Source organism: Drosophila persimilis, unplaced genomic scaffold (genome assembly GCF_003286085.1).
Source record: "Drosophila persimilis strain 14011-0111.01,24,50 unplaced genomic scaffold, DperRS2 tig00000000-arrow-pilon, whole genome shotgun sequence".
NCBI classification, from domain to species: Eukaryota; Metazoa; Arthropoda; class Insecta; order Diptera; family Drosophilidae; genus Drosophila; species Drosophila persimilis.
The window spans coordinates 23,239,698-23,264,886 of record NW_020825288.1 but is presented as its reverse complement, the minus strand read 5'-3'; the positions used below and the strand labels follow the sequence as shown (position 1 = coordinate 23,264,886).

General features: G+C 42.8%; 6 protein-coding genes across 7 annotated transcripts in view; 3 read left to right on the top strand and 3 right to left on the bottom strand.

Annotated features, from left to right (window-relative positions):
* LOC6591800 (FERM, ARHGEF and pleckstrin domain-containing protein 2) overlaps positions 1–3,967 on the top strand; it is a 37,956-nt gene extending 33,989 nt beyond the window's left edge. Inside the window, exons 11-13 of one of the 2 annotated variants that reach the window (XM_026985411.1) lie at positions 1,255–2,523; positions 2,747–3,227; positions 3,297–3,967. In XM_026985411.1, coding sequence (XP_026841212.1) covers positions 1,255–2,523; positions 2,747–3,227; positions 3,297–3,375 — 1,829 coding nt within the window. In that variant the 3' untranslated portion in view covers positions 3,376–3,967. Of the gene's footprint in view, positions 1–1,254; positions 2,524–2,746; positions 3,228–3,296 lie in introns of those variants that run through there. The other variant, XM_026985457.1, reaches the window with a different exon arrangement.
* Positions 3,968–5,420: 1,453 nt separating this feature from the next.
* On the bottom strand, positions 5,421–8,031 carry LOC6591797 (ubiquitin-conjugating enzyme E2-17 kDa). Its single transcript, XM_002017222.2, has 3 exons — positions 7,948–8,031; positions 6,114–6,399; positions 5,421–6,042 (listed from the first exon to the last, which is right to left on the bottom strand). The coding sequence occupies exons 1-3, from the start codon at positions 7,989–7,991 to the stop codon at positions 5,917–5,919; spliced, it is 456 nt and encodes a 151-aa protein (XP_002017258.1). The 5' UTR covers positions 7,992–8,031; the 3' UTR covers positions 5,421–5,916.
* A 1,006-nt stretch (positions 8,032–9,037) lies between these two features.
* Positions 9,038–10,271, top strand: LOC113566510. Its single transcript, XM_026992489.1, has 3 exons — positions 9,038–9,226; positions 9,516–9,639; positions 9,700–10,271. The coding sequence occupies exons 1-3, from the start codon at positions 9,038–9,040 to the stop codon at positions 9,885–9,887; spliced, it is 501 nt and encodes a 166-aa protein (XP_026848290.1). The 3' UTR covers positions 9,888–10,271.
* Positions 10,272–10,324: 53 nt separating this feature from the next.
* Positions 10,325–12,138, bottom strand: LOC6591796 (protein takeout). The gene is made up of 3 exons (XM_002017221.2): positions 11,973–12,138; positions 11,080–11,182; positions 10,325–11,022 (listed from the first exon to the last, which is right to left on the bottom strand). Exons 2-3 carry the CDS (start codon positions 11,147–11,149, stop codon positions 10,352–10,354), a joined length of 741 nt encoding a protein of 246 aa, XP_002017257.2. The 5' UTR covers positions 11,150–11,182; positions 11,973–12,138; the 3' UTR covers positions 10,325–10,351.
* A 1,365-nt stretch (positions 12,139–13,503) lies between these two features.
* On the bottom strand, positions 13,504–17,930 carry LOC6591371 (protein takeout). Its single transcript, XM_002017220.2, has 7 exons — positions 17,914–17,930; positions 17,361–17,445; positions 16,249–16,367; positions 16,067–16,188; positions 14,039–14,172; positions 13,825–13,977; positions 13,504–13,759 (listed from the first exon to the last, which is right to left on the bottom strand). Exons 2-7 carry the CDS (start codon positions 17,425–17,427, stop codon positions 13,605–13,607), a joined length of 750 nt encoding a protein of 249 aa, XP_002017256.1. The 5' UTR covers positions 17,428–17,445; positions 17,914–17,930; the 3' UTR covers positions 13,504–13,604.
* A 4,201-nt stretch (positions 17,931–22,131) lies between these two features.
* LOC6591370 lies at positions 22,132–24,539 on the top strand. The gene is made up of 4 exons (XM_002017219.2): positions 22,132–22,349; positions 23,403–23,512; positions 23,778–24,192; positions 24,255–24,539. The coding sequence occupies exons 1-4, from the start codon at positions 22,286–22,288 to the stop codon at positions 24,404–24,406; spliced, it is 741 nt and encodes a 246-aa protein (XP_002017255.1). The 5' UTR covers positions 22,132–22,285; the 3' UTR covers positions 24,407–24,539.
* The last annotated feature ends 650 nt before the right edge of the window (positions 24,540–25,189 follow it).

The window sequence follows — 25,189 nt, the reverse complement described above, 5'->3', positions numbered from 1 at the left end:
CCTCGTGACAGATCCTCCAGATCAGAGCAGTTCGGTATTATCACAGTTTGAAATGAAAGCATTTACTTCATGTCTCCAAGCGGGTTTTCTAGCCATATATTTTATATAGTTCTTGTGCTATATACGTTTTTAATTTACATATATGCCAAAATGTTTTTAGAAGCAATTAACAATTGAAATATTAATTACAATTATCACAATTGAAGAAATGTTGTATTAGCCATTAGTTCTAGTTTCTAGTACATAAATGTGCCAAAAAGAAAACACCCACTTCCCAATCCCCATTCCATAATTATTCTATTAAAAATGGGAGAAACAAAAGGAATTAAACGAAATTAGACGAACCCTATTAAGTTTTAAAACTCCATCATGAGATCTTTAAGTTTATAATGATAGTTGGAAGAAATATATAAGAGTTGTTAGTGAGAATAGAAACGGGCCCTAGAAGAACAGGAGAGAAGATCGTACAACGTACAATAATTTCAAATAAGTTAATCCAGATCAAAAGTATTCGAATCAAAAAATATCCATTTGTGTTTAGCTCTTAGTCGGGAATGAGATTTAAACGAAAATTGGTTGTTGTGAACAAAGTTTCGCTTGGATTTAATCATTTTTTGATTTGCCAAACCACCAAAAGAACCCAATTATTTAGTTAGGATAACTTTTTTAAACCGGACTTTTCGGTTGCCAAAAAGGAATATTTACTATTTGTAATCTTTTCCTTTTCCTTCGAGTGCAAATTGAGTGTTTATTTCATTTAAGATTTTGTATTTATATAGAGAACAGACACAAAACACACCACACACAAAATTTAGCTGAATTTTAGAAAGTAAGACAGGAAAAATAATAATACTCAAGAAATTTCAGTTTAATTGAATTCTTTTCAACCGAAAAATCTCACATAAAAACTCAACCAAATCGAAAAGGATAATACAAAGGTCTTTAAACAAAGTGAATACAAAATGAAATGTACACGAGCAATCGATTTAACAAGCATTAAATTATAATTATATAGAAACGAAACTAAATAAATAAAACTTCATTAATCAAACAAAAGATCGGGAATGAGTTTGGATTTCAGAAAAAAAGGGAACAATATTTTAGTTAAATTCAATTTTAGTTAATGACATTCTTGAGTTAAATATTTCAAGTTAAGATATTAATTTAATTTTTAACAGTTTGCTTTAAGCTTCATTTGATTCATTAGGTTTATGATTTCATTATTTTTATGTTCCTCTTTTGATTGATTTTCAGATGTCTATCACGGAATCAATGGCAACATGTCGCTGGATAGACGTGGGGAGATCACCACTCCTCCGACGCGCTACGACCTCACATTGGGATCGGATAAGTCCTCTTCGCTCTCGCGCTCAGAGGCTGGCACCTACGATGTGATCCAGGCAGAGATCCAGCATGCCAAGAGGCAGGAACTGGCCACCGGAGTGGCCACGGCAACGGCACCCCACCAGAACGGCCATAACGGGAATGGCCATCCGATGAGCACGCAGCATGACATCGAGGCGGAGGTCAAGAAGAGGAAGTGGCCTACTGAGCCGAGCTACTTTCTGGCCAAGGAGCTGCTGATGACAGAGCGGACGTACAAGAAAGACCTGGATGTGCTGAACAACTCGTTCCGTCAGGTACTGAGCATTGAAGATGTGGAGCAGCTGCAGCCGCTGTTCGAGCTGCTCGACTCGCTGGCGCAGCACCACAACCTCTTTTTGCGGGACATCGAGCACCGCATGGTGCTGTGGGAGGGCCGCGGCACCCACGACTCCCACCGCATCGGAGACGTGATGATGAAGCACATGGCGGCGCTGCCCATCTATGACGAGTACGTGCAGACCCATCTGGACATACTGCACTGCCTGAACGACATGTACGAGACGGACAATCGCTTCCAGCAGGTGTACAAGGACTTTGAGCAACAGAAGGTCTGCTATCTGCCTATCGGGGAGTTGCTGCTGAAGCCCCTAAACCGCCTGCTGCACTACCAGCTCCTCCTGGAGCGGCTTTGCGACTACTACGCCGAGGAGCACATCGACTATGCCGACTGCCAGGCCGTCTACCATCTGCTCATTCGCAGCACCAAGGAAATCCGTGCTCAGCTTCCCGATTCGGCTAATTTCGTTGAGCTGTGCGAGCTGCAGCGTGACATCAGCTTCGAGCAGCTGGTGCAGCCCCATCGGCGCCTCATTCGACAGGGCTGCCTGCTGAAGCACTCCAAGCGCGGCCTGCAGCAGCGCATGTTCTTCCTGTTCTCGGACATCCTGCTGTACGGCTCAAAGTCGCCGCTGGATCAAAGCTTTCGCATACTCGGCCACGTTCCGGTGCGTTCCCTGCTTACAGAGAATGCCGAGCACAACACGTTCTCCATATTCGGGGGCCAGTGCGCCATCACGGTGAGTGCGGGCACCACCGCCGAGAAGACCCTCTGGCTGGCCGAGCTCTCCAAGGCGGCGGCGGACGTCAAGAATGGTCCGCCCAACATGCAGCTCCAGTTGACGACGCTCAAGAACTGCAGTGAGTATATCTAGAGGGGATTCAGTGGGGTGCATTAAGATAACTCTTTCTTTAGTCTTCTTTTATTTGTTAAACTTTCTAATATATTTCTCTGTTTATGGCTGGCAAGAAAAGCACGCTGCAAGGCCTTGTAAGCAAGCACCCAGATCCCCGGTGTCCACTCTATACAGAACGATAACTAATTCAACTCTCTCTCTATCTCTGTGTCCCTCGCTATCCCTAGGCTCGTCCGAAGAAGGTCTCGATCTGTTCGGTTTGACGAACGGCAACAACAGCAGTCTGAACAGCAGCATCAACGGAGGCGGACCCCTGACCCCTCAGCAGCTGCAGCTCCAGCAGCAGCAGCAAAGCAAGACGCAGCCATCCCGAAGCAATACCGCTCTGCACGTCTGCTGGCATCGTGGCGCAACCGTCGGACTGGGCGATCATCTAATCGCGGCCGAGCACCAGCTGTCCGGCTATCTGCTGCGTAAATTCAAGAACAGCTCCGGCTGGCAAAAGCTCTGGGTGGTGTTCACCTCATTCTGCCTGTACTTCTATAAGAGTTACCAGGATGAGTTTGCCCTCGCCAGTCTCCCGCTGCTGGGATACACAGTGGGACCGCCCGGCCACCAGGATGCCGTGCAGAAGGAGTTTGTGTTCAAGCTCTCCTTCAAGAATCATGTGTACTTCTTCAGAGCAGAGAGTGCGCATACCTATAACAGGTGAGTTGAGCTACATTTATCAAATATGAGCCAAAGAACCAGCTAACTTTGGTTTCCTTATCTTCATAGATGGCTGGAGGTTTTGCGGAGTACCACACAGACCCAAGACTTTAAGAACATACACAGCCATGCAGTGCTCGGCAATTAGGATGTGGACACCTCTACCTAGCATGGACGTACTTTGACGAAGTCCTCTCCCAACATATGTATAATCCCTGTGCAATTCCATGGAGGAGTCACTCAAGCAACCACATACGCATAGAAATGCCCTCTAGTATTCTATTTTTTATACAACGTATACACCACAACAAATATTCCCGTTTTATATATTGTATTCTACTCTACTACCACTCCCTACACATTCTACACATTCGGTGTGTATTCTATTTGTATCTTAAGTTATCCTGTAAATAACGTCGTCTTCTATCGTTTCGTCTTGTCTTTGTTTCGGTATCTAGTACATCATTTTATCCTGTATCTTTTATATCTGTACTTTGCTTTAAGTGGAAGGTTTTATGTATTTTAGTATTCAAAGTTTTTATTCGCTTGTGTCAAATGTTTATTCGATATGCAATAAAAAAATTATAGAGAAAGTTAAAAACTGTTGGCAAAAATTAAAAAAATCTAATGAAATTCTACTTTCATATACGTATAAATAATGCAATTGTTTAATCGTAAGCTTAAGTCATTAACTTTAATAGACTTTAACAAATTAATAAAAACAATTTTAACAAAATGAAGGGAAGTTCCATATTGAAATTTTAAACGGTGGGGGAGGGGATACTTTTGTCGTATTCTCATTTATTGATATTTGAAATCTTATACTTTATTAATAATAATAATAATAATATTAATTACAATAAGGTATTTTGAAATTCCACATAATTTGAATGGTTGCATCAATCATTGTTGTCATTGTTTGTTGGTATTTATATTTTTCTATGATTTGATTTGATTTATTTGGGATTCTGTTTCTTCCATATACTCATTCGTTACTCCGCTCTACCGTTTCTGCATTATTAAGTGTTTCATAATAAGTTTTAAATAATAAAACAATGGGTTGCTATGTGGTAGATTATTCATACATATATAAGATTAACATGATGCTCAGAGCATCATCACCATCAACGAGTGCTCGTTCTCGTTGCCTTCTATTCCGTTTATATTCCAATTCAATTCAGGATCTCTCTAATCTCATCTCATCTCACATCATATTTCATATCTCGTTTCGTTTCGCGTCCAACACAAAGTGCCAAAAAGTGGAGGGAGGTTGGTTTCATAGCAAAAGGAACAGCAATTTTCATTCAACATACAAAACCAGATCAAAACTCGATTGTAAACGCTTAAGACTAAACTAAATGAATTGCCGCAGCCAAGACACAGTTGAACCTAGAGATTATATAGCGTGGCAAATGGCAGTTTATGAGGTGTTTCCATCCAACTATACACTAAAGGGAGCGATCACACGATCATACAATCTTCTCCATTGCATTTGGGATAATTTTTGGGGGAGGGAAGAGTGTTGTGTGTCTTTGCGTGTGCGATATCAAACCAGTTCAGGAGTTCAGGTCGGGCCAAGGAGGACCAAGATCTTATAGTTAGGCTAGGAAAGTGGTGGTGTGCCGGGTTAGCAACAAAAGAATATACAAAATACATTTTGAATTGGTCTTTCAAGCATTACTTTCTCAGCTCATTCCAATCATTTCCAGGATCAGAATTTGTTCACACTTCCCATGTTCATTTTCATTTTTCGGATTGCTAGTAACTAACATTTAATTTAAATTTCTAGTAAATTTCACATTTTATAGCCAATAAACTTATTATTCAATCTAGGTAGCATGTGCTGTTCGAGTCTGTAGGTGTTGGTGTGTGTGTGCACGTGGAAGTGGGCATGGTTGGAGAGTTAACATTGACATTCCACTTTCAAAATTCAATTACAATTTCAATTTCGGGTTCTTGAGCAGCTGAAAAGTTGCCGCCAATCAATTAACTTTCAACTTTTGCTGTGCTGTTGCTTACTACGACACGAACTACTACAGATATACATACATATGTATCATGTTTTATTATTGTTGCTTTACGCTTTTTAGTTTTTGGTTTAGCTTCGGATTTAGTTTTAGTATGCGTTTAGTAATTTGTTCTTAGTAGAGTTGCTTTGCACACATCTAAAATGAAACTATTTTGTTTTTGCAATTATTTGACATAGTTTTTATAATGTGTTTTATTATAATTATTAATCATTTTTCGCCGCTGCTATCTATGCTACTATTATAACTTTTGAATCGCTGTTAGCTTACGAGAGAGATTATCAGCTGCAGCGGCCTGTGACGCTGCTGCCAGCTGGGGAAAGTATTTCGCATTTCTGGGAGTGTATCGGGTTCTTGGATGATACGATGAAAAGGGCCAAACAAATCTAACTAGGATCGAACTTTCGTGAGTGATTGCGTGGGGGATAGTAAATGAATGTGTTGCTGTGACACTGTTACAATTTTATAGCACTATAATTGTTATAAGTATTCATGCTGTTATTTAATTTAAACTTGTGTATGTTATTGTATATTTTTGTTGCTGTAGTTTGCTGATTTCTCAATCTGAAGCTAGTGCCCCTCCTGCTGCTACTGGTACTGCCTATGCCCTGGCTGTCGCTTCTGATTTTTCTGCTGTTGCTGTTCCTAGTGTGGGCGCATGGCTAATCGATGAAACTCTGCTCCACGCAGGCTTTCACACGCTTCTCGTACTCGCGTCGATTCTCTTTATACAGCTGTGCGGCGGTGGAGTTTGCCGGTGAGTTGGGATTGGGATCGCTCAGCAGTGACTAAGAGAACACACCGAAAATAATTAGTACAAATAATGTCAGTATACCACGATTGAGATTAAGAACCTCACCTGTATGGATGTTAGTATGGCCGACACGTCGTATGTGGGACTCCAGCGGTTCTGCAATATATCAAGGCATATGCCACCATCTGCATACACATTTGGGTGAAATACTTTCGACACGAATCGAACTGTTGGCGGTTTATTTGGATATTCTTCCGTAAATTCTATGGTTAACTTAAAGGTTCCGTCCTCGAATGGTGTATCGTGTGGACCAAAAATCACAGCGTTCCATATCATAATATTATTATCTGTTGGCGCACCCGAAACACCCGTTGGTGGGTCTTCCTGAAGTCTGGTGAAGAGTTTCGAAATGTGGTAACATGTTAGAAATATCAATGCATTATGAAATCTGCTTGGGCATCTATATGATTTTTATTGAACTTTGAAACTGTTTACTAGTCCACACAAAAACGCATATATTTCTTAGTCATAAACTGTTTACTAAACATCTTTCTTTGTGACTAAGAGAAGGCTTTTTATGGCGCGTAAATATGTGTACATATATATAAATAGAAATAAACACGAAAGCTCGGTACCATTTTAAGTGCCTTAAGCACTAGATATGTCGTTGGTTTTCCTTTTGTTTGAGACACGGTAATTTGGAGCAGTGTATGATGTAATCAATATAAAGAAGGATTCTGTTGAAGTCCAGCGAAAGTTATTTTGCAGCCACGAAATGATTATTTAAGGTGCCTTCCTTTTCTTTACATTAGGTACACAATAAACAGACTAAAACTCCAGCCAAAGAGGAATCCCATTCGCGATATGGTAACTGCCAATTGGCACGTTATCTGTTCGGGGATCTGTAAGGAATGTAGGTCAATGCTGGCGCGGTCTGCAACAAGCGGGTGGTCTGAACTGAGCCGAAACCGCACAACAAAAAAGACCTACCACCCAACCGTGCCCTTCAATCGGCTTAAATCAATACCTAAATGCGAAATGAAATGCTGCTCTGGCCAACGAATGAAATCATCGATTAAACAAGAACTACTAGGGAGTAGCGACTAGACTAGGGATGGATGGACGAGTACCAAGAGATAAACCAGTTAATAGAGGGTCACGTGCCACCCACTTCTCGTTCGGGTGCAGCCTTGACATTATGCCAGGGCCATGACGGTGCGAAGTGCAACCTCTGGGGTGAAATCTAATTGACAAAAAGAGAATACACTGACGAAATCACATGAAATTCCATTTGGGAACACACTCAATTCTTGCTATCTCTGTCGCGTAAGTCAACAAGGTTACGCGAGAGTGGTGGCGGGAGCGGGAGAGCAGCAACCAGGATGCGAATGACTTTTGGGGCAGCTGCTGTTACTGCTGCTTTCTGCTCTCTCCTCTGACTCAATTCCCAACATTTTCGGATCTGCTCTTCCTCTCGTCTCCTCTCTCTCTCTCTCTCTGGGGCACACATTCATGGTTGCTATTGTTAATGATTTTTGTCTGCGACGCAATTGGCGAAAACGGAAGACGAATTTTCGTTGTTACAATTTTCACATATTCTATCTTTATTTTCCTTTTGGATTTGTTTTTCGCGCTCTTCTTCTTCTGCAGTACCACACCACATCAAAGTCAAGTGTCAAAGACATGCATATGTATGCATAAATATGTATGGGTGTATATTTTGGCTGCGCAAACTTTTCCACGACATACAGACATAATGGTCTGCTCTGCGTTCACATGTATTGAGGCAGAGGGAGCAGAGCAGCCCCCAGGTTTCTCCATTTCATACCACGAAACACGATTTGGGTTGGGGAACGAGCGACGGATACGACGACGAGGTCTCTCAAAGTGTGTGTACTTTGCGTTTTTTTCTTTTAATTTTTTCGTGGCGTTTTCTTACCTTTTAAAATCTCTCATAAGACGTCTGCGTGCGGGTGTTGACATTTTTTACAACGATACGAGTGCTAGCACTTTGTGTGTATTGTGAATTGTAAGTCTAAGCAAATATGCTTATAAACAGAAACAGTGAAATTTTGGAATTTAATTGAGGACAATTTGAGCAGAGCAGTACAGTGTGACCGACCCTCAGAAATATACCGAAACATACCGTCTCCTTTAAAAAATATACCGTAAATATAATGACGAATTCAAGTTCTATTTCACATGTTCCCCGTTTTTGATATTCCGTGCAATATTATTAGCTAGATAGAACATTTAACCATGAGCACATAATTTTATAAGATTAATAAATCAATTTTCTACTTGACTGGCCTATTTTAAATACTTACTTTTATTGGATTTCTATATAACGTTGAAAACGAAATTTAATAGATTGATGAAATTGACAAAATATACCATTATATACCGATATACTGTAAATATACCGTCGGTTCAATTTTGACCTAAAAAAAATACCGTAAACGGTCACCCTGTTGAGCAGAGCAATACAGTGTGACCGACCCTCAGAACTATACCGAAATAAGCCGGCTATTTTAAAAGTATACCGCCTCGAATTCCTCTCGAATCGTACTTCAGCCTCCTGTTGCGCTGTTGCAAGCCATTAAGTGTTGCTTAGCGGCCATTGCTATTGTATTTGGTATTCCTCGGAGCATCCTGCAGCGATATTTTACTCCATTTTGTAAAGGTTTTCTCTTCGGCTCGAGAATTGGATCTTGTCCAATACATTTTAAAGTGTTCCAACCATTATTATGACCTAAGCATCAACGAGCTTAGAGAGTTGGCTTATCAATTCGCAAAGAAGCTCGCGGTTGACTACCCAGAAAATTGGAATAAAGATCAGATGGCGGGTCGCCATTGGTATACGAAATTCATGCGCCGGCACGTCGAACTTGAGTTTATCACACCAGATTCTTCGACATCGAAAGTGTCGTCGGAACCGTTAAAATCAAGAGCATTTTCAACAATCTGCATATCACCTTTGGAAGACATTGTTCCTCTGCAAGCGGCTACATCAAAGAAGCCTACAAGAAATGGTCGAAAGCCGATACAAAGCTCCGCGCCTACTGAAGGTTAAAGATGCTAAAAGAGCTTCTGAGCTACCAGATATAAAGGCATCTGTTTCTTCCCAGAAAAAGCGTGCACGGAAGGCACCACAAGTCAAACCATCAACTAAGCTCACCAAGGAAACTCCATCTAAACCATCGGCTAAGCGCACAAAGGTACAGGAAGATCTACAATCTGACGATGATGTGAACTTCTGTCTCATCTGTCTGAACCTTCTGCCAAGTAAATTGACCGCAAACTTCATTAAATGCAATGAATGTAGTCGCCCGGTTCATTTAAAGTGCAGAGACTTCACATGCAAGGCTTGTGCTTCTGATTTCAATGAGTAATGTGAAAATGTGTCATGTTTTTTTGTTATTTATGCCAGTGAAGGGTCATATAATAAATATTAATACTAATTTTCTCTTTATTTGTGGTGGTTTCCTTTCATATTTGGCTCCTAAGATTACGGAGAAGTTCAAGAATCCTACCGCAGAAGGTGGTCACCGACACATAATCGGACGACACGGAGCTAATCCCCATATGTCGTCTGGAAACGAAGATACACATGATGCTGTCCAATTCGCTTGTATGTTAACAAAACCTTTCTGAAGGAATCCTTTCTTTTATAATCGATGTTTGCCCACAGGTTCTTCCTCCAATTGCGAGACACAGAGGACGACCAGAAGGCCATCGCCCAGTATCACTGTAAGAACTCCATCGAGAGTATTGGAAACGCCTACACCCAAGAGCGAGCACTGTCGTGGCGGAGCTCTGTGGCAAAACGAGCCGGCTTTGCAAGCTGCAGAAGTCTCTGATCGTGGAAAGCGATATTGATCATTGAAATAGGCGAGTGGAGCAATTGGTTTTTTTCATTTCTTTCAGTAAAAAATATGTACATTTAGATTCTTTTCACGACCTAGAATTTTGAATTTTGGGTATCCGTAAAAGAAAGCACTGATCTAAAAGTTAGAAGTAAATCATCTCATTTCCGTCCCACCCCAGAGGTAAAGATTTACATGGGCTCGTTTTTGTTTGAAGTTTTGTCCCTAATAGTTTCAGTGGTAGCCTTTGATGAAGATTTGAAGACAAAAAGTACAAATTCTTTACTAGTTTCGGATATACATCTGTACTTAGCATTTTGTTGCTTACTGATATATCAAAGTATCGTGTGTTTCTGTTAAATTTCGTTTAATTTATTGAATATTTTAATATTTTAAGACTAATTAAAACAAATAAAGGGTATCACAAGCTTAATTCTAAATCTCGACAGCTGCATCCAAAATGCCTTGACGCTCATCTTAGACGGGGAACAGCTCGTTGTAAGTGAAATTCTCGAGGATTTTGGTGGTGATGACCAGGAACTTGGCCTCAAGGGCGCGCGCGATCGGAGCGATCACCTCGTTGGTGAAGACCTCAAAGTTCTGGTTGATCGTATCGTTGATCACATCGCCCAGCACCTTGTCGCCGTTGAAGAGGTTTTCCAGCTTCAGGTTTCCCTTTCCAGTGCGAATCTTCAGGGAGAACTCCTTGACATGCAGGTAATCCAAATCATTCGATTTCTTGATGTCGTACTGGACGCGCACATAGGCCACAAAGTTGGTGAAGTTGCCGGTGAAGGGTCCGTTGCCCTTAATGGGGAGCGCCAGAATGTTGCCGTTAATCTCGTACATGCCTTCGCCCTGCAGATGTGGCAGAATCAGCTCGAAGTCGAATCGCCTGTTCTGAGTAGAGGCGCGCAGCTTGGTGATCTCAAAGTTGGAGGCTCCCAGAACGCTCAGCTTCTTGGCCCTCACTGTAATGCCAGCGGATCCATCCAGAATGCTCAGGTCGCCAATGTAGAGGGGCTCTAGCGGTGGCACGTTCAGCTCCTTGATGCCCTTGGCCAGATACGGACGCAGGTTGTGGACGCTGCTCTTCAGGCACTTCGACAGCTCGGGATCATTGCGATGGCACACCTGAATGTATTCAGCTAAGGGAAGGGATATTTTGAGTAAAGGATATAGTATGGGATCAGCGTTTTACTTACGCATACTGGCAGCTAAGGTGACGCCCAGGAAGCAGATCATCAGAGAGGCTACAATGAGTGTGGACTGCATTTTGATTGATTGTATAGTTGCAAGTTTAGTTTCCTATGGGAAGATATTAAAGAGGTATTGTATTGTATTATAATAATGGTTACAGAAACTATTGTTTGATTCCCCATCCCCTAACATCCCACCATCCCACCATTATCGCGATTGACGTCACAGCCGATGTTCCATAATGAACATCTATCTAAAAATCATTAACCTCTATAACCGAGTCGGCACACTCAGCCCCCTTTAAACCGATCCTCCTCCCACTGCTATAATCATCCCAAGTCCCAGTCCCGATTATAGGCATTATGGTGACTGCGTCGTAGTCAAATAAGTGGGAGGTTTCTATCGACTGAACCGATCCACAACGATTACTATCATCAGATGTCTGTTTTGTTCGCTTTGTATACAGCAATTTAACTGATTTTGATCGGGTCTCCGCACTATATTATTATCAATGTTTTACGGTTTTTATGAATGGCCACTGATTGGCGGGGTGCCAGCGAGAGCGAACTTTGGTTAATCTTTTACGAGAGTGCAATTGAATAGAGGGGGGGTTGCCTTTGAACTTGAAAGAGTTGGATTGAAATTGAAGCTTGGAGTAAAAAAATAGTTTTGCTGAATTTCAAAAGATTAGTCCTTCGTAATAGGGTTCATTCTCATTCAGAAGTGCGAAGGAATGTAATCGTTCCTTGTTGGATGGAGTGCAGAATGAGTATTCCTTTAGTTAGGATGTTTTCACTGGTTCTCTTGAATAGATTTATGCTTGAGGATTACGTCCGGGTTCTTGTCCTGCGAGTTCTCTAGGATATATCAAACAAATATTTCCTGGCCTGAAACTTACACTTGAAGATTATTTAGCTTTTTATTTGAGTTTTGTGTGTTCGGGCACTTTATTTGATTAACTTTTGATGTCGAAGGCCGCTCAACGTTCTCGCTGCTGCTTGAGGTTTATTCTGTTTGTTTGTTTCAGAGTCTCGTATTCGAGTGTTGCTTTAGTAACCGTCTACAGATCGTACTGAATGCAAAATTGTTGAGACCGGCACGTTTTATAGCAAAAATTTCGCTTCGATTTACATGAGAGCTTGGGCAAGTTGTGGAGCTAGAACAGCAGCACGACGTAGAACTCAGAAATACCCCGGTTCCGCTCCCTGGTGCTGGAGCGAAGCATGCTGGCAAAACGCTTAGACAACTAGAGAGAGACACGCGGCACGCTGCGGCAGAAAGGGAGAGAGATAGAGAAAGACGCTAAGCAGCTACTGTTTAATACTAATAATAATGTTTATACTGATTGCATCCACACAAATGTATCTGCGAGCTGCGGGAAAATTGCCAGTTGCCAGTTGGCGGCTGGGAAAATGCAGACAGCCAGCCAAATGCCAGCAGGTAGGTCATGCAGGAAGCTGTGGGCTGTTTCCCACCTCAGCAGCCTTGCCACCCGAAAACGCAGTCGGGGATTAGTGGTTCGACGGTGTCAGGGGTTGGCAGCGGCCAGAGGGAAGGAAGGTCGCTGTCGTGCCAATCGCAATTACGAGTCGAGAACAGATCTTCCCTGTGTTCCGTGGAGACGATCGGATCGGTAGTGAGTTGAGGTCGTGTGTTGGTTGACAATCTGTTCACTTTGGATATTATGTAATGTTCCTGGTGACGAGAAGCTTTCTCGCTGGGCACTCGCTTATGGTTGGGGTTGGGGTTGAGGTTGGGTCGTCGTTGGGCTGCCTCTGACATGGTTCGGTGCTGCGACTGATTGTGGTATGGGGAAAATTGTTGAACCGCACGCAATTCGGGGGTCAACCAAAAGATCAGTTGGCCAGGCTTCGGCTTAACGGCCACCACGTGTTAGATAACTTGAAACGCCTTTAGTTGCTATTCATTCATCGTTTATTATTCAATCGGCAGTGGTAAGCCTCAGTGAAGCTCCCTTTGGTCATGGAGCTTTGGATTGTCGATCATTCGCGGATTGTTTTGCGGGGGTATGGCACAAAGTGCAGTGCCAATGGTAGTGGAATGCTGTCTTCATGTATTTCTAAAGAGATATCTTAGCTACTGTCGTATCTTCTGATCACTACAGCTACAAAGTTGGGTTATTTCTTAAATCCATATGGCTAGTGATAAATACCAACCCCTCGTTGTTTACGTACATTTTCTCATTCATGGAGACGGCGCGATGGCCTTGAATTAACATGCCAAACCTGAACGAGAGTGGGTAACTTTTCTAACTTTTCAAACGTGCATCTAATGATAACCCCGATCCCGGTTGCCTAATGCCGCCTCTGATGAGCTCCACAACTCTGATAATATAGCAACCTGTTCGTTTGGGTCGCACGGGAGGATTGAGTAGTATAATCTCTCCTGTTTCCACCTCTCATCTTTGGTTTTTCGTACAGTTTTTTGTTTGTTTATTTAGCTTGAACTCTGTGCAATAAATTAGAACTTAGAAGTAGAACAGGATCTTAGGGATGGGTCTTGGGGAGAACTAGTTTAAGTTGATCCATTCATCCAGGGGGATTTTGGCGAATATGCGATCCATAAAGTTCCTGATGACCAGAGTGAGCTTTGTCCTAAGCGCCGGCTTCATTTCCTTGAGGAGCTCCTGAGAGTTCGAGTTGATGAACAGATTGAGAGCAGCCTCTGTGAATGGGAAGTTATGGGGCAGAATTAAATAGGCTTCCTAGCGACTCTAGATCTAAGCTTACGTATGACTGAATTGCCATTGGCAATGTTATCGACACCCATCTGAATATCCTTCACATTGAAGTCCATCTTCACCGAATCGGTGGTCAAGTAAGTGCGGCCATCGGCTCCCTCATTGGCCACCGCCTTGAAGTAGATCTTGGCCTTTACGCCCTCTGCCAAGAGGCGAATTATTAGCATCCGACCATGAAAAGTCTATCCGATGAAGTTACTTACCATACTCGCCCCAGTAGTCGCCGGCACCGGAGGCCTTCACCAAGATCAGAACACCTGTGGATCGGTACTGAGCCTTGACGCGTATGCGGGGTATCTCGCACGTCAGCTGGAACTGCAGTGAGTCCAAGTCGGAGCTGTAAGGTAAACAGATATAGAAATATATAAATACATACGAATATGAATATCTAATGGCAATGACAGTGACAATCTGCGTAATGACTCTTAAAGCTCCTTACAAAAGTGCCACTTCATTGAAACGATGAGCAGACGATTACTGCCACAACCTTGATTTGCTGGGTGGTAACCGAAACGAAACTCTCTTAATTCAAAGTCTTACCCCCAGAGAGAACTGTCCAAAAAGAACAGTCTGAAACGACCTTCGGTGGACAAATCAATATTGAAATGATACCGATTCTGAAACCGGCCCCTGTTTGGGGCCACATAGAGTATCTAGTGTTGGCACACTTTTCTGGCTCGTTTCTTGGTCAACGATCTGTGGGTCTGGTCTGTCGTCGCGGACAGTGTTTATGTGTCTACCAATTGACTTGGCGTCACTTTTTTCGCCAATTGAGTGACAAGTGTCTGTAGAGAAACGGTAGTCCGTCGTCGATTGTTGTTTCTGCTGTTCTGTTGTTCCAAATACCGGAAAGTTAAGCCAAAAGTGCTATTGGCTTTGGGGGCGTTGCATAATCCAAGAGGCCCCCAAAAACTGAGACCATATCCATTTGAGAGATGATTGAAAAGTCATTGAAAAGCAGTTAAACGCGAAGGAATCTTTCCTTACTTGTCCATTGACCACACAGAAGGTATAAGGAGAGCACATGATGCATCCCAATGAAGTATGTATTTCCCCTGCTTTTCAAAGAATCTCCTCTCAACCGCAAACTGCGTCGATAAATCCCCCATTAAATGATAATTAGGTACTGGTTTTTTCTTTGATTGTCAAGCTCGCCATAAAAATGAATTACGACTAATCGGTTATAGCCCAACACGCAAGCTCAAACAAATTTCCAGCGAACAGTATCTCTGTCTGATTCCAGATAAGAAATGGCTAAGATTTCCCTGGAGCTGTTCGCACACCTACACACCCACCCCCAAACCAGAATGGGCACGAGCCGATCTGGGGGCAATTACGTGATATACTTGCAACATTGCAATGAAAAAAAAACCCCTCGTGCGCATGCAAATCGATCCGGGCAAACATAAAACGTTTGAGTTAGAGTTGAAGAGCCACTCAAATGTAAATCAATTATGGCGCGATCGATACGAGTGCGAATGCGAGTGCTAATCGTTTCGAATGGGTATAAATCAAGATCTTGAGAGCCCATAACCGGTGGCAATATATCGGAAACTGCGCTCATTCAATGAGCTCCCCACACAATGTTGACAACGTGAGCGATGATCATGGCGAAGATCGCGTGCTTAGAGGTATTGATCGAATCCGTAACTGAACGATTGACTCACTGACCGATTGACTTGGATGCTGGCCAAGTGGGTTGATAACATAGTTGCGATATATGTAGTGAAGCTTGAATGAGATTTGGATTCACTTAGATGTCTTTAACATCTTTGACTTTTGATCTTATTTTAACGGAAGTTCAAACAAACCTTCTAGAGTTAAATGCATGTAGCCCCTTCTGTTAAAATATAATAATTAAGATTAAAATAATATATAAAGAAGTTTAAATGCTCTTTCTAGTAAAACTAATAAGGAAATAAAAGTACAAGGACCGTGAAAGTATCGCTGATGCACCATAAAATCTCATAAGAGCCTATAAGCCTCGAATTACCCTGAAGTTAAGTATCAAAGTAGTTCTTTTGTTCAATGCCGGTTTGTTCCATTCAGGTTGAATAGCAGTGGGACTCTAGCTGTTCTAATGCATTATCATTCCCCTTCCATGACAGAAGCAACCACTTAAAGTGTCGGTCAAGTTATGCGGGTTCAAAGCTAAGCTTGCCCCCCAGGCACGACAGAAGTAGTGGCGACCAAAGTACATTGGAACTTATCTTGAGTGTACCTGAACTTACCGGATATTTGTGACAGTTATGTTGCTCACTCCATAGGCCTGGATGTTGCGGAATAGAGCACGATAGCCATCCGGACCGCTTCCCAAGACAATGCCGATCTCATCGATCATCACGGGCTCGATCTGGAATGGAAATACTCGTAGGTTAGCGATGTTCGTGAAGCATGAGAGATCTCCACTCACCTCGTAGATGTCCAACTCGGGCACGCCCTTCTGGAGGTAGTGGACCAGCTTGTTGCCACTGTCCCGCAGACACTCGTTGATCTGAGCCTCATCCCGCGGACACTGCTGCAGATAGTACGCTGAAAGTGATTGGTAGTTAGGGGATGGGTGAGCGGTGGGAAATACTGAATGCAGTGCTTAATAATTGCTGCCACTTTTGCCTATTCACAGTCTACATTGTTTCATCGAAAATTGTGCACAATGGAGCTGAAGATTCGCTCCCGAGCTTTCCTCCCATTAACTGCGCTTCCCCTTCTCCAGGGGGTGCGTGAGTTGTCGTTGGGTTCAAGTTCGCCATTATCTCAGGGGATCTCTCACAGCTATAGTGGATAATCGCTGTGAGCATGTTCAGCCTGCATTACGAGTATGAGCGGCGACTGAGAAATGAGGCTGGTGACAGGTTTATTGCCGGGTTAAGAAAGGTGTTCAGGGAGGCCAGTGGAGGAAACAATTGAGGATGTATATCAGAGATACAGACTTGATAAATGGAAGTCATACTTGATATTGCGCTCGGGTCTAGACTTTTCCGGAAGATGCAGAGCCCTGTCTTCTGTCCGTCACTTTTAATTGACTTGAACTTTGAGCAATGATTCCAGAAATTTTGTTTATATCTTAGATTTATCCAGACACGTCCCATCCTAAACATCTTTATAGGCCTCAAAGTTCTTAAAATAGCGAAATGAAATGGCACAAGTAACTCCGTTCCAGATTGCTCAAATTTTGATTGCATTTATGCGGTGAAGTACCGAAAGAGAACCAGAAGTCTTGATCAGAGATAGCACTGCCATCAAATGCTATTCCGGGAACTTCATTGCCATTCGCGGTAGTCGTAGCCACCGGTATTAGCCAACTTTCGTTGTTGCCGGGGCACGTTTGGGGGTGGGTAATTAAAGCCCTATCCATGGGCTACTTAAGCCAATTTTGGGGCCGTGGCCGGGGCCGGCGAACGTGTCTAAGGAGGGGTCTGGAAAGCCGCGCTGCTTTTGATGTAACTCTTCGAAAAGAAAGCTTTCTAGCTCAATCGGCTGATGTCTATTAATCATACGATTAGTTGTAGATGGTTGTATACTTACGCTGCTCTTGGGCCCAAATGGCGCCCACGATGGACGCGAGCAAAATGAATCCTAATTTGTGGCACATTTTTATGGTTTGTTTTGTCTGAATGAAAGTAGAAGTAACAGAGGAAATTATTGATAGTGTTTCACTTTTTTTTCGCTAGTTTCGTAATTGATTAGCACGTTTTTTCTGCTCTACTGTCGACTGTCTCATCGGAAATATATGGATATATGCTAATTTTTGGTCAGATGACGTCGTTGGTCTTTGCCCGGTTTACGAGCGAAAGCGAAAACAGTTGAACAAGAATTTTGAACACACACTCGCACAGTAAATCTGTGGGTTTCACTTTGACGGAAATTCTTTCGGGCTCTTTAAGTGGGTCAACGAAGACCCAGACCCAGTCCCTGACCCAGGCCCAAGCCCCAGCCAGAGGCAGAGGCAGAGCCAGAGCCAGAGCCAGAGCCAGTCCCAACCAGTCCGCACCAGTACCAGTCCGTCGTTGTTTGTTCTTGAATAAAGAATCGAATTGTTGTCCGCTGCTTTCTTCGGCGTGACTTGGCCTGCGCTTACTTTGCGTCCAACTTTCACGCGACTCGGTCGAGGAATGAGCTCGCAGTGCTTTGGTCCAAGCCATTTTAACCAACAAGAAGTCGGCTCGAAAGCGCCGACGAAATGCAGCTAAAGAGCCAGAGAAAGAAAGACGAACACAAGGAGAGGCCTCCACCTCTGTTACTTCCACAGGCCTCGGTCTCAGTCTCTGCCTCTGCCACTGACACACCCCAGAAGCAGGCAGGCGTAGACAGGTCGTCGTCGTTTGGGGCCTGGGTGCCTTGAAGTTGAAGGTTAACCCTGCACTAAAGGGTCTCTGACTTGGGTGCCGCAATGCAACGCAACACCGCCTAAGCCCCAGCCCATCTAAACTTGCAGTCTGGTAATGAGTCTGCCACGAATCATGAATCCATCATTAGCGATTGTCGAGCTGGGATTAGCATCCACCTCCTTTTGCTTCTCCCTTTTTTGCGGCCTTTGTTCTAAAGAGTGTCAAGTGATGGCCAAGCGGCACCTCATTATCTCATCCATCTTTCCAGCCATTCATTGAACCCTTTCCTTTATAAATCAGTAATGTTTATTGGGCTTACCATCCATCTATTCCTGCCATTGACAGCGAGTGACAAGCCCTCCAAAAGAAATGCACATGCCTCGGAGAACTTTGTCACTGAACTTTATTCACTGTCGAGAATAATTCTGATTGTTTATGATTGTGCGTTTTGCATTTAAATTTAATTTACATCTAGAGATGGTAAGAAAAGCGGGTCGTGAGCTGTGAATCACATCGTTTAAATGTTGGATGTTTATCTTGCCGTGCATTAGCAATAATAAAATAATCCATAGCGATTATAAAAGTCGACTTATCAAAACAATTGCGTACACTCGCAATCTTTCCGAGTCTATTCTATCGTTTTTCTACAATTTTTTGGCCAAAATCCATTCGAAAAAAGAATGCCACGCACAGATTGGCACTAATAAATATATTTAAAAGGGTTTTAAAACCGTCCCGACTTTCCGTCTGCAACGATCACGATTTTTACATACAGCATGGTTCGATATTTCCTACCGCCACTGTAGCTACAACGCCTGAAAGTATGCCAAGGAAACGTATAAACTGCAGAGTCGTTTGCATGCAAATGTATTTATTTTTGCAGGAATTTCGTTTTTCTTAAAGAAAGTTCGAGATGAGCTTCCATCGTTTGTGGTCCCGTGTCCATTTCTGCTGCATTCGACCCTCAGTGTAAGTATGTCGAAGAATTCAGCTTGAATCACTTCCCTCCTTATTTATGTTCCTCCCTTCCATAAGGGCTGCCGTCAAAACATTTGCCCTCTCGAGGAATAAAACTCCATGCATCTAATTGTTGCATGCAGTGAGAAAATGCCATATACAATAAAGCGGTGGAATAGGTATTGGACCCGATGTCTGCCGCATGCTATCACGCATGCCAAGAACTCCAGTTATATTTTAATGTTAATTTATTCTTTTGAACTAGTGGTAGCGTAGCCAATGCAAATTGATAATTTCATTCTGGCTATACTAATGATTCGATCTCATCCAGATCTGGTATTCAATCTGGTACCATATCTACCATTCTCTACGGCTCTGCGTTTTCGGTTGTCTGGTATCTTTAAAATTGTTGATGCTACAGATGCTGATCTAGAATTTGTATACAACCTGAAATATGCGGTCTATGCATAAAAATGGTTAACATTAAATTCTTATATCTCCTAAGCTAAAGATCCGATTTTCTTAAAGCTTGAATTTGTGGCAAGTTCTCAATTTATCCAAAGCTCACATACAAATTTTTACTTTTGCCACATTATTTCGGCGAAGGTCCCACTGTGCGGCCCATGTGCCACTGCTTCACTTGGACTCGCTTCAAGGTCAAGGTGGTTCGGTTATTGGGTCAGCCACCCGACAGTGAACGCAATTGTGGATCGATTCCTTTTTGGCCAGCTGCTTTAAGGGACTTAAACCATACATTAGGGGTCATATTGCTTCCTGTTTTATGGCCGAAACTTGATAATTGACTGCTAATCAAAAGAGTAAAAGAAGGAAGCTTAACAAATATGGAATTATACCAGAGCTTGAAAGTAAATGCAAATTTTGAGACAATGTCACTTCGAGACTTTATAGAACTTGTTTCTTGGAAATTTATCTTTTTCTGCTCTTTAAGTGTGATTAAAACGTTCAAATTTTAATTAATACAAATTATGGTTATTTAATCAGTCTGTTTGGCTAAATGATCTCCACCTTCGTTGTTTTTTTTTTACATTTTTCCAGTCACTTTGCTAATTAGTAAGACAGTCTCACTAAAAAATGATGGGTTTGTGAGCAGGCAAACAGCGCCAATTGCCACCTTCTGGGAACATGTAGGGGATGGGATACACTTACGTATAGAAAAAGTTAGAGGCAACAATGAGGCGAATGAAACAATGAGATTTGAGTAATGTTTTCATTCCTCTTCAATGCCTAAAGCATTTATCCATTCCGCTCGCACTGCCACTTCCCAGCCAATTCTCTTTATTCTCGTATGCCTTTGTACAGATACAGATACAGATGGAGATATATTTATAACTACATATACTTACTCGCATTGTACGCATGGACCTGCTGTCAACAAGCTTTAGAATCGGCGAAGAGGCCTTTTGTATGACAAATAAGTATTTGGCCCTCGTTCCATTCCACGCTCCCAGATACTGTACTACTTCCCCATTGCGCTGTTTGTTTGTGCTCAGGGCCATTGTAAACAGTTTAAGAGTTCAGCTTCATTCGTCTAGGTTCAGTCGAAAGTCTCGAGGCTGCAGTGCAAAGTTTTGGGGCAAAGTATCTGGGCTTTCTGTGGTTCCCAGACAGCTCCATTCTATATAGAAGAGAGTGAATTCTAATGAATTCCGCAGTATTTGCACATAGTTATACCAGTTTAGTCACTCACCCAGCTATTAATTAATTATTTCTCCAGCGACTGGTCTGGCTAGAAACTAAAACTTAACGGATAAGATCTATGCCTTAAAGTTTAAACCAGTATAACCTTTTCATTATTCATTATAAGATGAACGCGTGAGGAAAGTCTTACCGTGTGCAACACATAAAAGTGCCTGATTAACTAGTTTCAATGAAGTGCTAATAAGCAAACATGTAAATATGTTTCTTGTGAATAGATGTAGGGGCGAGTCAGTAGTCAATGCTAGTACCATTCAAGTTAATGAATGTTTTTCTGACTGAAAATGTCTACTGTTTTATTGACAACCATTTCATGCATAAAACAAAGTTTTAAACGGGATTTTAGAGTATTACGTAGTGAGGCTTCATAGACAAGACATTCGTTACAGTCTTATACAATCACATCTTGTGATCTAAGCCTAATAACTCATTAACTCACACACACACAAAACGTCTTAATTTAATTTGATTCCCAGATTACGCGTAATGAGGTTTATTTAGCTCGCTTTAGCCTGTTCTGATTCCAAGAATGTACCAATTCTATTCAGTACCTCAAGGTTTTTAAAACTTATGTTTTATTGGATCCAAAGTTTGGTTTCCTCAGAGATCTTGAAGCTGATATATCTTATTATGTCTTTGGCCGATTCTCTAAATAATTGCTACAACTTTTGTTTGCCTCCAGGGTTATTTTGCGGTCAACTGGAGGAAGGTTATAAAAGCAGGTGTGAAGTCTCTCAGTTTCCCTTTAAGGGAAAACCATAGCCATTTTTACCTACATACTCGTATATGTACTACTGTGAGTTCTTACTGCATCTCGTAAGATTGACAAAGAAAATCTGCAGTCTATTGCGTAAACGGAATTGCTTAATTAGTTTTTATGGCACTCGACAAAATGGGTAAACAAAAAATTTGCAAGAAGCCAAAGAAGTCAGACGGAAAGAGAGGCCCAGCCCAAGTTAGAGACAGAGAGAGACAGAGAGATGGAGGGACCGAAGAGCAGGTAAGCAGTCGGTCAGTCAGTCAGTTAGTCAGTTGGCCAACTGCTACTCAGTTCCAACGCTTCACGTAGTCCCATCTCAGATCTGTTCGGAAATATTGAAGTTCTCTGCCAGCGACGACGTCGTCTTAAACGTCGGGACTTGACTTGAGCTCTGCTTTAACTTGTCCGGGCTTTGCATTATGTACTACGAGTGTGTGCCCCGCAGTCCCCAGTCTCCATTTCCCGCTCCACCACTTGAGGGGCCTTTAAAATCTGCGATCGACTGGCGACTGTCTCGCAGTTCAAGTTCTCAGCTTCGCGGTGACAGACGTTCGACCACGACTACGACCAATAATATAAATATTTAAATTAATTATAATTCCCATTCCGTGTCGCGTGTTGGTCGTTTCTGTCTGTGTCGAACTATAATTCATAAAAGTGATCAAGTGCTATTTTTATTCGCATCCGAGATGTTGAAGTACGTGTGCCTGGTGATTGTGCTGCAGACGCTCTGGATGGTCCAGGCTGAAGCCCGTAAGTTGGAATACGGATCATTAAGAATATTCAGAAGGGATATCTTAGTATTTGGTGGGGAAACCCGCTAGCCAAAAGACAAAGATATACCTTTGGTTCTTTATCCATAACATTTAAAGGGTATTCCAGCTTCGATTTCCCTTAAATTGGTTCCCTTGGTGAAACCCATCAAAACAATTAACACTTTCAACTCTTTTCACACTATGGCGGGGGAAAAATGTGCATTTGCATCTTCCCGAATAAGTCAAAAGTCAAGTTTAATGACAGGCATACACATGTACCCACAAAGGCACCTGTGCAACCCATTCCAAATCGATCTAGAGATACTATTCAAAGTGTTAATTGCTTGAAGCGACACAGTTTTATTTGACAAATGAGCGAAACAAAGAAAAAGGGGGACAAAGCCCCGCTTCGGAAGCATTGAGTGTCAACAAAGACGTCGCTTCCGCATTATAAATGTTTGGAGCCCCATGGCATCATGCTAGGAGCATATCATGGCATCTCAGCTTCGAACTCAAAATGCAGACTATGAGCCAAATCCATATTTAATTAGCGCTTGAGAGCGCGGCCGTTGAACAGCCTTCAACTTGAAAATTCGATAGCTCTCGGTGCAGTTTGCCTTGCCAGCGAATGGCGCTAATGAAATCGGACCGCATTGTAGTATTGTGTAATGGTAATACCGGTAATCGCTACCCGGGGGCCCCCGCCCCCCGGCCTCAGCGCAGCCGAAATGTGTGTCATGTGCGTCAGAATGGAGACTACAACAGGTTCTAGAGCTGCACTTCTCGGGCAGAGCGCAGCATAGCCTCAACCTTGCCCGCAGACTCAAATCATTATCATTATCATGATCAAGATCGAGTTCGAGATCTCAATCTGGCTGGCTGAAGGCCGCCTGAAGCCGAGACTGGTTTATGGTATTTATTACTTGTCCGCAGAGTCGTTGAACTTTACAGGAATTGAAGTGCAGAGACTTTAACTGTTGTTGATCTCTATTTTGTTGACTGTGCTAAGTGATTTTCCTTTCTAAGCTTCTGTTTGGTTTCTATTTTGCAGCCGCCTATATCAAGCAATGTCATCGCGATGATCCCAAGCTGGTGGACTGCTTCATGGGTGCCATAGAGCATCTGAAGCCCTATCTGGCCAGTGGAATTCCCGAGATCCAGGTGGGTTACTTTTCTCTCTCATTTGCATTTGTTTTTCCTTGCATTTCCCTTTCTTTTCTGCTGATTTTCCATTGCAAACGAGTTGGAGTTGCATAAGTCAGTTGTAAGTCAAATGGAAGTCAGTGGGCTAGAGATTGACTTGCGCAACGCCAATTTTTTTGTGGAGAAAGTGCGGAAATCTCTCACTCTTCGAACAGTGGTGCAGTGGTGCAGAATCAAGCAAACCTATGACTAAGCCTACACTCTTTCCCTTTCTCCCCACCAGCTGCCCTCTGTGGAGCCCTTCAAGATGGATTCCCTGGCCCTGCAGCTGACAGAGGGGCCACAGGGCTATAAGATCACCCTCAAGAACATGGAAGCATTTGGGGCTAGCAACTTCCAGGTCAAGTCTCTCAAGCTGACTGAAAACAACGAGCCCTTCAAGGCGAAGATCGTGATGCCCAAGCTGAAGATCGAGGCTAAGTACACCAGCTCCGGTGTCCTGCTGATCCTGCCCGCCTCAGGCGGCGGTGATTTCCATGCCGTCTTCGAGGGCGTGAGTGCCGATCTCACCGGCAAGACATCGGTGCGTGCGTCCAAGGGGGCAAACTATCTGCACATCGATTCGCTCAGCCTGGTGCTGGATGTAAAGGATGTAAAAATGAGCATCTCCGGGGCGTTCAACAACAACCGTATCCTGCGTAAGTTTATCTTGGCATTTACCCAAGCTCCTGCCTAAATCAATTGCGTTCTGTCCCCCTAGTGGAGGCCACCAATCTCTTCCTGCGCGACAACTCCCAGATTGTCCTGGAAGCCATGCAGAGCCAGCTGCAGAAGAAGCTGGCAAGCGAATTCGGAAAACTCGCCAACCAGCTGCTGAAGAACGTTCCTATCGAGCAGTTCTACGTGAACTAGTCGAAGCCCCGGCCCTGCATCCTAGTCTAAGCACCTACTCTAAGCATTATTTAATTGTAATTGTAAATTACTTACCCGCTAACGCTATGAGCCAAGTATTAAATTGTATGTGGTGTGAACATCGTAGACAGAACTTTACTCATTGTCAATGGAGAGGGGCATGAAATACAGAAGAGATGCAAGTATTATAAAATTACATACAAAAGTTATAATATATTGATTGCTGGCGTTGATCTAAAGGATCTTATTAGGCATTGCCAGCATCCCACGACAGCTGACAAAATCATTATAGAATTTGCCAAACACAAAACGTAAAGGGACACATGCCACGTCCAGATCGGTCGCTCTATAGCCGAGATATACCGTTAATAAAACGTGGGGAGTCGTGTAAACGTGTAGTATATATGTAATGTTGAGTATTTTGTTGAATCTGCTATATTACTGAGGGTAGATATGGTTATTCCTTATTATTCTGCTGTTTTCTCGTATCTTCGCACGAAAGATGTCTGTGCTTTGTTGGGCGGAAGGGGGCGAAATTTTACGAGAAATACACTTGAGTCATATTTTACGGGGGAGGAAACGCTCCCTTCTGGGTGTTACACACATCCAACACAAGACTTATATTCTTAAACTCTTCGGGTATAAAAAGATAGGACGGGATGAAACGAAACTATTAATGCTGTCTGCTGTACGACTATAAAAGTGGAATGCTATGAGACTATATGCTGTCTGCTATGAAACTATTGAAGCTGGGTACTATGAAAAGATTACAGTTACACTGTA

What these genes read in the sequence shown, in the direction of transcription:
- LOC6591797 (XM_002017222.2), bottom strand. Translation starts at nt 7,991, where the DNA reads ATGTCAACACCCGCACGCAGACGTCTTATGAGAGATTTTAAAAG. An exon ending in CTTATGAGAGATTTTAAAAG is followed by an intron (nt 6,400 to 7,947) that starts GTAAGAAAACGC and finishes ACTCTTCACCAG; the next exon opens with ACTTCAGGAAGACCCACCAA. An exon ending in CCATACTAACATCCATACAG is followed by an intron (nt 6,043 to 6,113) that starts GTGAGGTTCTTA and finishes GTGTTCTCTTAG; the next exon opens with TCACTGCTGAGCGATCCCAA.
- LOC113566510 (XM_026992489.1), top strand. Translation starts at nt 9,038, where the DNA reads ATGGTCGAAAGCCGATACAAAGCTCCGCGCCTACTGAAGGTTAAAGAT. An exon ending in CATCGGCTAAGCGCACAAAG is followed by an intron (nt 9,227 to 9,515) that starts GTACAGGAAGAT and finishes TTGGCTCCTAAG; the next exon opens with ATTACGGAGAAGTTCAAGAA. An exon ending in TGATGCTGTCCAATTCGCTT is followed by an intron (nt 9,640 to 9,699) that starts GTATGTTAACAA and finishes GTTTGCCCACAG; the next exon opens with GTTCTTCCTCCAATTGCGAG.
- LOC6591796 (XM_002017221.2), bottom strand. Translation starts at nt 11,149, where the DNA reads ATGCAGTCCACACTCATTGTAGCCTCTCTGATGATCTGCTTCCTGGGC. An exon ending in CACCTTAGCTGCCAGTATGC is followed by an intron (nt 11,023 to 11,079) that starts GTAAGTAAAACG and finishes CCCTTCCCTTAG; the next exon opens with CTGAATACATTCAGGTGTGC.
- LOC6591371 (XM_002017220.2), bottom strand. Translation starts at nt 17,427, where the DNA reads ATGTGCCACAAATTAGGATTCATTTTGCTCGCGTCCATCGTGGGCGCC. An exon ending in CCGAGTTGGACATCTACGAG is followed by an intron (nt 16,189 to 16,248) that starts GTGAGTGGAGAT and finishes TTTCCATTCCAG; the next exon opens with ATCGAGCCCGTGATGATCGA. An exon ending in ATAACTGTCACAAATATCCG is followed by an intron (nt 14,173 to 16,066) that starts GTAAGTTCAGGT and finishes TTTACCTTACAG; the next exon opens with CTCCGACTTGGACTCACTGC.
- LOC6591370 (XM_002017219.2), top strand. Translation starts at nt 22,286, where the DNA reads ATGTTGAAGTACGTGTGCCTGGTGATTGTGCTGCAGACGCTCTGGATG. An exon ending in GATGGTCCAGGCTGAAGCCC is followed by an intron (nt 22,350 to 23,402) that starts GTAAGTTGGAAT and finishes TCTATTTTGCAG; the next exon opens with CCGCCTATATCAAGCAATGT. An exon ending in CAACAACAACCGTATCCTGC is followed by an intron (nt 24,193 to 24,254) that starts GTAAGTTTATCT and finishes CTGTCCCCCTAG; the next exon opens with TGGAGGCCACCAATCTCTTC.